This window comes from Eleginops maclovinus, chromosome 6 (genome assembly GCF_036324505.1).
Source record: "Eleginops maclovinus isolate JMC-PN-2008 ecotype Puerto Natales chromosome 6, JC_Emac_rtc_rv5, whole genome shotgun sequence".
NCBI lineage: Eukaryota > Metazoa > Chordata > Actinopteri > Perciformes > Eleginopidae > Eleginops > Eleginops maclovinus.
This window is the reverse complement of record NC_086354.1, coordinates 4,014,821-4,027,873: the sequence shown is the minus strand read 5'-3', so window position 1 is coordinate 4,027,873 and position 13,053 is coordinate 4,014,821. Positions and strand designations below refer to the sequence as shown.

The window sequence follows — 13,053 nt, the reverse complement described above, 5'->3', positions numbered from 1 at the left end:
CAACAATGCAACGTTACATCAGACAGCGTCACACCCTGAGCCACATGACATACAACCTTTCACACACTGAGGTTGAGTCCCGGGGAAGACTCTTCTGGGCTGCCTTTCTACCATTATCTGCAGGAGCTTTTTCACATCATGTCATAAAGCACTGGTGTTTATTCAAGCGTCCTTTATGCTGTTTTTCCTTTATGCTCTTTGAACGCATCAGACTTCATCAGTACTGCCTGTGTGTTAGACCAAGGCGTGCATGTTGACCTCAGATGGTCCTGCCATGTTTAACGTGTGTTAGTAATGATGTTAGGAAACAGAATTTATTCATTTATGTAATCCCCTTAGTTACTTTAGAGATCTGGATTAATGATGGTAAATATGATCAGACCTTAAATCAGACTTTAGTTCACCTGCAGTAAATCCAGCAGCTACCCTGCAGTATACAGAGCCATTCAAACTAGCTGCACCTTTACCAGCTCTGAGAACACTTTAATGATCAATAATTATAAAACATATCAGAGATATTATTCTGAAATGGACCAATCAAACAATGACTACTTTTACTGTCGCTACTTTAAGTACATTTAGATGAGAGTACTTTCTACTTTCACTGGAGGAACATTTAGAATGCAGGACTTTTACTGTGACAGAGTATTCCTACACTCTGGTACTTCTACTTTACTCAATATTTGAGTACTGCTACCACCTCTGCTTTTAAGTGCATTTAGTTTGCCTGTTTGGCCCTCTATTTTGGGGTAATGTAGTGAGCAGGGAGACCGAGCTTCTCAGTGACATACTGAAGTGTTCTCAGGTCCATGGCTGCCATGCATACACTTTATCTCGTACCTTTGACTTTTGACACCTAGCAGGCATGCAGTGTCAAAAAGTAAAAAGTAGATATGTCATGATACATTATACTTTACTACAATTCAGATGTAAATATTTTACTTCTTACAGACTTTTTAAAGTATCATAATGTAGTACATACAGCCCCGGAAAGAATTAAGAGACCACTCAGCATTATCCGTTTCTCTTGTTTTAGTATTTATAGATAGGTCTTTGAGTTTAATGATTTTTTCTTCTTCTTTATTGTATTTTATAAACTACTGATCATTTTTCTCTGTGTACAAATTCAACAAACACTGGAATGGCTGCCATACATGTAGAAATAAAGATTTAAGTGGTGTCTTCATTGTTGTTACTTTAAAATAAACTTTATTGATCCCTGGGTGAAATTCACAAGCTACATGCAGTACATATGCACCCTTTAACCTAATTATACATGTCTTCATAATATCTGGTTATTCATCTGAACTGTAGTGGAGTAAAGAGTGCCTTTGTAGAACAGTAGAAGTATATACAGTAGTAGCAGGAAATGGAAATACTCGAGAGGTACACTGTTGTGCAGAATGAGTACTTTTACTCTTGGGACTTTTTGTGCATGTTGTTGTTGATGCTTTTGTATAACATTTTGAATGCAGCACTTTTACTCAAGTATTTCTACACTTCTGTGTTACTACTTTTACGTCAGTCAGAGATCTAAACCCCCCACTGCGTGCCTGTCTCTGATTTAGCATTGTTACATATTATCCCATGATTCTCAGCTCTGGGTTGTGCAACTGAAGGGCAGCCCAGCCTCTCCCTCTTCTCGTGACCATGACTTGGCACTTCCAGAGGGGATTGCCTGCCTTACATGAGCCTGTGACATCATCGACACTCTACTCCTGGGAGATCACCTGCGTGTGTGTGTGACACAGTTGGATAAGAAAAGGGAGCGGGGGAGTGAAGCCGTTCAGACCGGCTTGCACAACAGATTGCATGCCACTGGCTGCTTAACGAAAAAATGTTCCAAGTCATGTGTTCTGCAGTCAGCCACACATTCTGATCCCGAGGGCAGAGTCAGCCGGGGATCTACAAGAAAACACCTGATGTCTCCACGCTGTCTCAATTAAAAGTTATAGAATTCGTATTCAGAGCACTCCTATACAGAGTAACTAGGTACATTTACTCAAGGAGGGTACCTTTTGAGTATTTCAGTTTCTGCTACTTTGCACTTAAATCATCTACTTTTACTTGAGGAACATTTTCAATGCAGGCCTTTTACTGTAACGGAGCATTCCTACACCCTGGTACTACTCAAGTACAAGATCTGAGTACTTCTCCACCTCTGCAGCTGAGTGTGATTCAGGTATTGTGTGTCCTTTATGTGCTGCTGATGTCACATGCTCTTCTTTCAGGAAGTCAGCTGGTGAAAACGCTCACTGAACTGTCTAACAAATCAGTGAGAATCGGTGAAAAAGGAACCTGTGTGGATGAATGAGTTCCTGCTGAGCGAGGCAGAAGCACGTGCAGAGAGCGCCGAGGATTATTGTTCTCTTCAGCTCAGAGATGGCCCAGGGGCCACAGAGGCCAGTGTGACCCCTGTGATCTGCACGTGACTCCTCTTTACAACCACCAAAGGTCACAAAAGCTCGGGCTTTTACTAACATTTCCAGAAATGGAAAAAAAAGGAAAACCGTTCTGGATTCCAAAAAAGAAATACTTTTTTATTGACAGCAATACATATGTATTCAGATTTTGCAAAGTAATAAAAAAAGGAACATAAATACACTTAAATATCATTAGAAATAACTTAAATTGTAACAAAATAATTATTTTGCCTGCGGCAATAAAACAGCTGGCATAGGAAGTACACAGAATGTCTTCACTTGATGTGGAGCCCTTCCCTTTTTTAAAATTAGGACAATAGCAACATCAACATTTACTATTTGAATGAAATAAGTGAAATAGCAATAATAGGTCCAGTGTTTCAACAAGTGCTTTGTTTCTGAAGAGAGGCCTTGATCCACTCCACAGCTCCAGACCCTCCCCACTTCTCTGACTCGTATCAGAGGCTTCGCCACACAGACATGACAGGATCCTTCTGTACAGGAAGTGTCCGTGCTCTGAAACTTCCAGCTCATGACGATACAAGTGCTTCCTCCGTCTCATCTTCAAGGCTGACAGAAGCACCTCCAAACAGTCCACCGAGGGAATCCATCCCCCAGCTTTTTTTTTTCTTTCTTTTAAATACATCCCATGTTAACGCCAGAGTCTTTTTTTTATTCTTTCCCCATCAGCAGTGCTTTGGAATTTGATCTCTGGGTGGCCATGTGTCCATCAGGGTTCACACCACGCTTACTGTGCAGATACAAGTCCTTCCTCAGGTTTTTGACGCCAGGAGTTCATCGCTCGGGCAGGTTGATGATGGGAACCCACTGATCCATGCAGCGGCTCTCTCTGCAGAACCGGTTCACTTTGCTCAAAGCAGGGTCCTTCCATGATGTTGAATGTGGGCTCTGAAAATATAAAATAAAAAGAAGATAAATAATCTGAATTCAGTGTGCAAAGTGTACCTTTTTGTCCATGGCTTGTGAATATTTATTTGACCAGCCTCTCGATACATAAAGCTTGTTTTTCAGGATGTTGAGTGATGCAAATCTATTAACAATTTGCATTTATTACATGCTGGTAAAGTGTTCATGTTTTGCAATGGTAACAAACACTGCCTGACTGTGTGTGTGTGAGGACATTAAAGGTATTCCTCTCTGCTGAAATTCCTAAGAAGTCATATGAGGGAGGAGTCATGCACTTGTTATCGAATGCACAAGAACAAGTACAGGCAAGTTCTTCTTTGAGTGTTGCACACTTGACTTATAAAACATGATGTGAAATGACACTTACAGTGACAAGGATGCAGTGCAGGTCCATTGGTTCACCCCCGCTCTGTTTTCCTCCTCCACCCAACATTTCTGCCAGGCGCCGGGTGTTGTTGACTCTCAGGATGTTGATGTTGTTCTCGCAACAGAAAGCCTGAATGAGGGTGAAGTGGATCTGCAGGGCCACATCTTTCACATCTTCATCATCAGTGGCCAGGATGCACAGAACCACATTATCAGGGTCCCTGGAGAGGAAAGGAAGAGACAATTAGTCTATTTATATTTAAACAAAGCACAGGATAAGTCCTGTTGTCCATAAGCACAGTAGTATCTGTGGAACCTGTCAATAGCTGATTAACATTGTAACCTTGTACTTACACATTGAGGGACTTGGCAGCCTCATACACTCCGACTGTAATGCAGCCCTGTGGTAAGGCGGAGGCCAGGACCTCTTCCAAAGCTTTCGCCACTGAATCCATTCTGCAACACAGGGACAAATAATAGGACGGAGTCAGAGGTGGAAAAGTACTCAGCTTATTTACTCAAGCAAAAGCAACAATACTGCAGTGTAGAAATGATGCAGCAGCACTTGATCTTGCTTGTTTGAAGTGAATATGTCAGCACTGTTCTTGTTGTCCTTAGATTGGATCTTTATGTAATATGATATGTATCTATGTAATGTAATAATGTAAAAGTTAAAATACAAGAGACCTGAATTAAAAATTGTACTGAAAAAAGTAAGGACAGCTAAAGTAAAAAGTATTGGCCTGAAAAAAGTAGTTAAAGTAGCAAAAGTTAAAGTATGCGTAATGCAAAATGGTCATTTTAAGCACCACATCTTTTGAAAATGATTCTATTCACATTGTTGATGCATTAATGTGTTTAACACTGCAATGGTGCACTTGCAAAGTGTGGTTTATTTTAAATACTTTATACACTACTGGGTGCTTATAAAAATATAATATAATAACACAACTGTAGGACGTTAACATCGATTAAATGTACCACTAAAACTTTCCTACGTCATTTTGCCCTGGCTAACATTCAGTTAGCTTCACTGCTAGCTAACTACCCGGCGTCGTCTCAAACTGACAGATGTGCACAGGTTGGTTTCGCCACCTAAAAAGTTATCACTTTTACAGTTAAGACAGTTTTGACAGCTGTGGGAAACTAAACCAGCATATTGTATGTCGTGTCATGTCAACTATCCTGATACTTTATGCTATTTTAACAGCGTTGTGTTAGCTATTTAGAGTACAAAGTGTCTCGCGACATGTTTTCACCAGAAGAGCAGTTGGCTAACCTACCTGCTTCAACGTCCCTGGCAAGTAGTAGTAAAACCATACATATATTTGAAGTTACTTTTATTGTGCATTAATATATATTAAATGCATTTAATGATGCTGCACACAACCAATATGATGGCAAAATCAGGTAGACAGCGGTAGGCATGCACCGATGTTTTAAAGAATAAATAGCATATTATTTACCTTTCTTGAGAGTAATCCCCACTTAGTTCCTCAAATGTCATGTTGTACATATAATCCAAATCCACGCAAGAGCAGAGAGTGTAGTACTGGCGAGTTATCCTAGTATCTGCTCGACTAAGCACACGCTTTAACTGTACTTCACTATGCTGCAACTGAGAGATAAATCTGGCAACTCCACATTAAAAGTGTCCTGGACAATGCAGGTCAGGAGTACATTTGCATAGCTGCGAGGATTGGTCGTATGCTAATCATTGGGCGTGCCCTTGAGTGTGATTGGTTAGTCACACAGCAACAGGCGTGTGTGTCTCCCACCGGGTAACTACCGTAACTGCAGCTGTCTGCTGGCCTCTCACATGTTTGGACTAACGTTAAAATAAACTTTTCAGTAGCCTGGCTGCAAAACACATCTAGTAGTGTTATTCACAGCTGTTACGTTCATTTCCTTAGTAAAATACTAACATCCCAATACTTAACACTTATACTTATACTTAACTTATATGCCCCAAAGTAAATAAATATCTTCTTAAAGGGAGCATTGAATGAAAAATTAATGAACAAGTACTTGCAGAACTCACCCTCGTTGCCGGACAGGACAGTACAGGTTTCAGGACCACTGCATGGCAACGGGACGCTCCTGAGGAATGCTGCTCTCTGATTGGTCCTGTGTAGAGCGTGTGAAAACCCACCGAAACAGCGCGCGAGATCCAAAGGACTGGCGCGAGAAAGACATGACCAATCTACTGTAACTCACCGGAACTACTCTTCTTGGCACTATTTGCAACTAGGGAAGTACCATTCCTGGTTACCACTTTTCCTACTAAACCAATTATATTTATTTATTGGGGTTCCAGAAATAAAAAGTCCTTTATTAGTCCCATAGAAAAAAAGGGTAGACTAAGATGTTAAATAAAGAGGCAAGCACACATTAAACAAATCAATTAAGCACACTACACTTCCAAGTAGAAAAGATAAGTAGCATTATTAAGTAAACATGCCAAATTAATGAAATATCCGCTATTTATATCTGGTAAATTGTTAAAGGTATATAGTGCACATTGTGCAATATTTTATTTGGACGTTTGAAAAAATCTTTGTAAATGTTTTAAACAATTTATGTTTACACTTGATTACTCGAGTGAATCTGAAATTAAACGGTCATGCATATGTCCAGAGCTGTAGGTCACTGAGTCATATAAACACTAATATGATTTAAAACTATTAAGACTATACCAAACATCTAACAATAAAAAATGTGATTGTTCCTCTCATCAACATCCTTAGAACTAGACAGGAAAACATGATAGGCAAATAATCCACTTTCCAAAAATTGAATTGCTTAATTGAGTTAAACTCTTTAGTTAATTGTATGAAAAAAGGCAATTTATTACAAAAATACTCAGGAAGTGAAATGAAGCCATGCTATGGATCTTATGGGATGTTATGCTGCCTCTTGGTGGCTGCAAGCAGCACTCACAGACAAAAGGCTGCACACTAGAATCTATGGGGTTTCTAAGGTGTACTTTTGGTGGCTCCACTGGTACATTTAATAAAATATGGCAACCTTTTTTAACACACATGAAAAGGTTGAAACTGTGTACTCTTCCCTAACTGATTCATTTAAAAAACTGAATTATAATACATATTTCCTACAGTCAACCGCAGCTAACATTTACCTTGACCTTTTTTATGTGCCAATCTGTGCATTTAGTTTATATTTCTATTATTATAATTATAATATATATTTTTAATGAGATGTTTCAACGCTTTGTCTGTTTATTTTTTGAATGTTTGTACTATTACTGCTGTCTTGTTCTGTACAGGGGGAGGGAATGGGTGTAAACATGCATGTATTTTCTTTTTGATACTGTAAGTATTTCAAAGTTGCTATGTTGTTTAAGAAAAAGGACAATAAAGTTAAAACAATTATACAGAGAGGCCAGCAGTGGTCAAAAGTATCCAAATAAATGTCCTGAAGTACTATACTTTGGTATTTTTGTATATATTCAATTTGTTTACCCATTCAAACCTCTGAAATATGATGTCAAACTTGGTTTTAAGGCCAAGTCATATAATTGTAGTATTATCTTCACTAGCTTTAAATATTTTTGTTTATCAAATTATCAAAAGTGGATTAGCAGGTTGTAATTAAGGGACAAACCCTGATTTCAGAAATGCTGAGATCATAATTCTCCATTATGAATAAATGTACAATAGAGTGTTATTAGCTGTCATAATTCACAGTGGATGGATGTATAGTGAGAAAAGTGATGGACAAGATGACTACTCTGCACTGCCTCAACTCAATAATTGTCCTGAAGTACTATACTTTGGTATTTTTTTATATATTCAATTTGTTTACCCATTCACACATACATTCAATAAGTTAGAACCATTGCATAGATGTTGTGGTATGCTCAAACGATAAGACAATTTATAAAGATGTTGTTCTTTAGCTTCTGTTTTTAGGTATTCCTGTAGGACAATTTGTTGCCTGTATAGCTTTTGTAAATCAGCATTTCATTAATATTCAAATGAAAAGATATAATAATGATTGATTATGTACACAACAGATATTATGATATCCTATAAATGTAACTAAAAAGCAAAAGCTCCCTGTGTTAATGCCGCTAAACATTGTATAGTAATTCAAACTTATTGATGTTCCAACAATGACCTGATTCCTTATACCTAAAGTTTCCAATTAATTATATTTATGTTACGATTTATTTAAAACCAGAGGTGTAAAGTAAGTAAGCACATTTACTCAAGTACGGTACTTCGTTACAATTTTGAAGCAGTAATTTTCTGCTACTTTGTACTTCCAACCCCACCACAATTCAGAGGTAAATGGTGTACTTCTACTCCACTACATTTATTTAATACCTTTAGTCACTTTACAGATCTGGATTAATGATGGTAAATATAATCAGCCCTTAAATCAGACTTTAGTTCACCTGGAGTAAATCCAGCAGCTACCCTGCAGTATACAAAGCCATTCAAACTAGCTGCACCTTTACCAGCTCTGAGAACACTTTAATGATCAATCATTATAAAACATATCAGAGATATTATTCTGAAATGGACCAATCAAACAATGACTACTTTTACTGTCGCTACTTTAAGTACATTTAGATGAGAGTACTTTCTACTTTCACTGGAGGAACATTTTGAATGCAGGACTTTTACTGTGACAGAGTATTCCTACACTCTGGTACTTTTACTTTTACTCAAGTACACTTTGTACACCTCTGTTTGAAATAATAGAAATAGAAAACCATTCTCCAAATTCAATTATGCAACATGAATGGAAAATATATACATTAGACATGGAAATGAGGTATCAATGAATGAGTGGGTAGTTGTGTTATTTTACAGGAGGATATTTTGTACTGTAGTTTTTTGTCTTTGACCCTCCTCCTACAGTATTCAGTTGTGTGTATTTTGTTTAATCATATCTATATATTAAACTCCATGTCCTCAAGCGTTCTACCAAGCATTTGCCCCCACTAGTTATAAAAAAAGTATCCATGAATACGAAGGTGATATACATTTAACATTTAACTATTACAGTCATTTTATAACCACCTTAGTGGCTCAGAGTCTTGAGTGCTGACCATGACACCATGACACAGCAGTGGAGACACTGTGCTGCATTTACTGACCTACGGTGGTTTCAGAGGGAAATGCAACAACTGCTGCAGTGTTTCAAAAGAATATAGCGCAGTTTGGTTTGAAGAACTGTTGGAAATGAGGAACATGTTATTTACTGTCTAAAGAGAGTTATTAGCTAGTTAGTAATTGAACCTAGAATATTCTGATCCATACTCAGACGTGGTATCCGTTGCACCACTAGCCCTACACATTTGCTTTTGTAGCTGCCTTTAAAGTTGTAAATGTCATAATGATGTTTTTAAGTTAAAGCTGTACCCTAAAAGTTTGAAAGTAATAACAGATACAGTACAGGGGGCACCCAGATTTGAAGTGCTCTATCTCTGTGCTATATTAAACCTATGTGTTCAGTTGTGTATTAATAGCCTGGGAAATTACTGTATTGATACACATTTTGTGTCAATGTGACCACATCCCAGAGCACTAATCACTATTTCAATCAGGAGAAACTTCATTTTTTGCTTAAAGAACATTTATTGACGCATGCGCCATTTGATATAAATGTTAATAGTGTTTGGCGACTAGACCCCGATCCTCATATTGATATCTTAAGGGGGAAATGCAGCCGTGAGTATTAAAGGTGAACCCCCTGGTTTCTAGACACCGGTGGTGATGTTGAAGATCTGGATTTGATGAGGAAGTGGGATGATGTTTTTGGATTAGCTCTCCTGGGTGCTGGACATCATGACAGGAGCTGGATAGGGTGGCGGCCTGCAGGATAAACACTTGAAATCACAGATGACTGCAGGAGAGAGCAGATGATTTTAAAGCTTGGCTGCAATACGATGATTGGCTGTTGGAGATTGTGGTAAAATGTAATTGGTTAAAAGATAAACCCCATAATGAGTTCCATATATGCCAATGTGGAGTAACTGAATGTATAACCAGTCTACCTGCTTGAACTTGTGCTGAGATTCATGTGATCACGCCCACTTAGTTCACAGAGCAATGGAAAAGAAATGTCTATTTTCTTTTATAGGCAGCAAAGGACGAGAGAAAATATAAACGTATCACTAACATAATGAGAATCCCAAATAAGCCATCTGCTGCATCACACCTGATAATAGTAAATAAGTGAATACTTTTCATATTTTGAGGACTGAAAACATGGATAGAAAATTCATCAAATCACATCATCAAACTGCTTTTGTGAAATCTTTTTTTTAATTTACCGATAAAAAAAAATATACACAAGGGAAACAGGCTCAGATGGTCCATCTTGCTGATTATTCTTCAAGGATCCTGGTCTTGGAGTTGGCATCATACAATTACCTTGTCACTTGTCCTTGTTCCCAATAGACTTTTTCCACTGCAGGAACTAAATAAAAAATATTGTGCATACATTGGCAAAGGTTTGTGCTTACTTTAAGGAATTCATGGAGCTCACTTGAGAAAAACATAAAAAAAACAAATAAACTACTGGTTGCTACAAACCCTTTGAGGCCAATTTGTGATATTGTGCTAAATGTGAGTACAGCCGACAACTCTAACCATTAGTTTTATAGTTTCATTACTGCAAACTATAGTTTCATTACTGCATCCAGATCGTCTAGGGTTGTTTTATTCCTTAAAAACAAATACAGAATAATATCCATCAGTGTTTGGAAGAGTAAGTTATTAGAGGTTCCTTGAACTAGGGGTGTGTGATAAAACATGCACAATTGCAATGTGCATAATAGAAAAATTTAGCACACAGAATGACATTTTGTGTTCAGGACCAGCAGGGCCCTTTGTTGTTCGGTAGGTTTATTTGTATCTCATGTAAACAAGAGAGGAAAAGAAGATGGTCAAACCCCCTAAAGTCAAGGAAGAAGTCAGTATCAAAGCCTAACAATGAACCTCTTTATTTAACCTTTATCTTGTGACAGTTTTTGAATGAGCTGAAGCCAGTGTTTTGGAAGGTTTTGGAATAGCAGAATCTGATTGTAATGATAACGTGGTTCAGTGACATCAAAAAAGCCCCCATGATTCCTGGTTTTTAGATTTGATCACAGTTTATAGTTACCTCTGAAATATGATGTCAAACTTGGTTTTAAGGCCAAATCATATAATTGTAGTATTATCTTCACTTAGCTTTAAATGTTTTTGTTTATCAAATGATCAAAAGTGGATTAGCAGGTTGTAATTAAGGGACAAACCCTGATTTCAGAAATGCTGAGATCATAATTCTCTATTATGAATAAATGTACAATAGAGTGTTATTAGCTGTCATAATTCACAGTGGATGGATGTATAGTGAGAAAACTGATGGACAAGATGACTACTCTGCACTGCCCCACAAAAGTACCACAGGCTCGGTGATCTCTGCGGCGAATGACACATTTTTTGGTGTTGGTGATATAGAAAGAAAAGATGCAAATACTCCACAGTTTTCAGAACATTTGTGAGAATTCTGTTGTATGCTGTCAAAAGCTTTCCTTAAATTGCCATCACATAGTTATGTATAATTTATTTTTTATCATAGCTAAGGTTGTTAGGTTCCTGCAGTAAATGTTTAGAGGAGATCACATGTCGTTGTTGTCATGAAACTGGAGCTAACCCGCGCTAATCCACATTTGGGAAGCTGATGCTTCAAAGTCTTGATGTTGCTATGGGCATACAAACATATTTTAGTTTGTACGACCATACAAAAGAAGTGATTAATAGGAATTCACGAATTAGCCAAAGCTAATAAGCTATAGCTCATTTTGGACTTTAGAACATCAGGACCTTGTGTGCCTTCCTTTCTTCTTTCTATATTTATGCCGCATGTATCATCATCGGTCTCTTAATGAATAAGAAATCAGTAAAACCTGTTCCTGTTTCGATATTTTAAGCCAATTAATCATGTCTGACTCTTGATGATTGGGTCACTGGGCTCCTATTTTATGTATTATTTAGCTCTGGGGTTGCTGTGCATCAGGTTTTGGTAACAATGAATATTAAGGCCAGAATCCTTTGTTCCTTGAACCTTTCAGACATAGAAAATGGCTTTTCTTATCCTCTGGTTTCACATGACACTCTTTTGCTTCTTGGCACCCAGGTTTAATACCACAAGTAGAAAGCATCTGTTTCAGAAAGTCTTGCCAACGGTAAACAAAAAAAGACCAAATTTCTCAGTCAGTGTTAGATTCATCTGTTCCAAGCTGCTCTCCCACAGATTGTTCCACTCTTTGCCTATCTGACTCCCATTCTTCCAAGAAGGCATAGTTTAGTTCGGGCATTGCCCCAGTCAGGCCCAAAGAGCTGACGGATCCTGTCAGCGACCCACGGCCTTCATAGGCGTACGTCTGTAGCGAGTCATAAGGTGGGCCCCGTGTGTCAGAGTTTGCTTGGACAACCTTCTGCTCAAGGATCTGCTGAATGATGTCCTGACCATGTAGCAGAAGGGAAGGTGCCGACTGGCTGATCTCTTGAGGAACGCAGTCAAGGACAAACCAGGACATTTCCGGCCCTGAGCTGTAGTTCCCATAATCAAACTCCCGAGCTTTCCCCCTTCTCACCACCATAATCCCGTCCTCGTCATACTCGACCTCGTCCTCCTCAATCTCATCCTCTTCATACGGGCTTGGTCTGTAGCCAAGGTAGGAGTTGAACTTCCTGCGGGGATCGGAGGCTTTGGGATTTCGAAGTGCGGCAATGTCAAAGGCCTCCGTGTCTTCCTCTCCGCCTCCCTCGTCGTCATAGGTCACCACATTCTCTCGAACGTCCTCTTCGGAAAGAATCAATGGCTCTTTACTGGCTTTCTTATTTCGGAGCTGTGTGAAAAGCATCACAATGGCTGGAAAGGAAATGAGTAAGAAAGGTAAAAGGGACAGAAGAAAGGAGGAAGAGACGTAAATACAATACAAAATCCTTTTAACTATAACGTCAACAGAATGGATGGTTGCAGAACAGATTCTTGTGAAAACGTGACATGAATTCTTTCTTAGTTCAGCAAATGGAGAAGGATCTGATGTCACTGTGTTATAGTTGGAACTTGTTGATAGGATAAGAACACCACCGTAAACAGACTGCTACCTTGTCGTCGACTTTTTACTTGTTGTTGTACTATTAGTCTGTTATTAATACAGTTTGGAAAAATTCTATTAATCCGAGATCTGATTGCTGGACAATCAAATAAGACACAAATCTGGTACTCTGTCCTTTGTAAACTATTGGGATGAAAAACCTATTGTAAGAGTCATGGAGTTGTGGAAATGAATAGTTTAAAATCCACACAA

General features: G+C 38.5%; 2 protein-coding genes across 2 annotated transcripts in view; both read right to left on the bottom strand.

The window, feature by feature from the left end:
* Positions 1 to 2,512: 2,512 nt before the first annotated feature.
* On the bottom strand, positions 2,513 to 5,361 carry gadd45aa (growth arrest and DNA-damage-inducible, alpha, a). Its single transcript, XM_063886706.1, has 4 exons — positions 5,183 to 5,361; positions 4,071 to 4,172; positions 3,718 to 3,937; positions 2,513 to 3,332 (listed from the first exon to the last, which is right to left on the bottom strand). Exons 1-4 carry the CDS (start codon positions 5,230 to 5,232, stop codon positions 3,219 to 3,221), a joined length of 486 nt encoding a protein of 161 aa, XP_063742776.1. The 5' UTR covers positions 5,233 to 5,361; the 3' UTR covers positions 2,513 to 3,218.
* Positions 5,362 to 10,069: 4,708 nt separating this feature from the next.
* LOC134866094 (cadherin-18-like) overlaps positions 10,070 to 13,053 on the bottom strand; it is a 93,566-nt gene continuing 90,582 nt past the window's right edge. Inside the window, exon 11 of the mRNA XM_063886044.1 lies at positions 10,070 to 12,611. Coding sequence (XP_063742114.1) covers positions 11,947 to 12,611 — 665 coding nt within the window. The 3' untranslated portion in view covers positions 10,070 to 11,946. The remainder of the gene's footprint in view (positions 12,612 to 13,053) is intronic.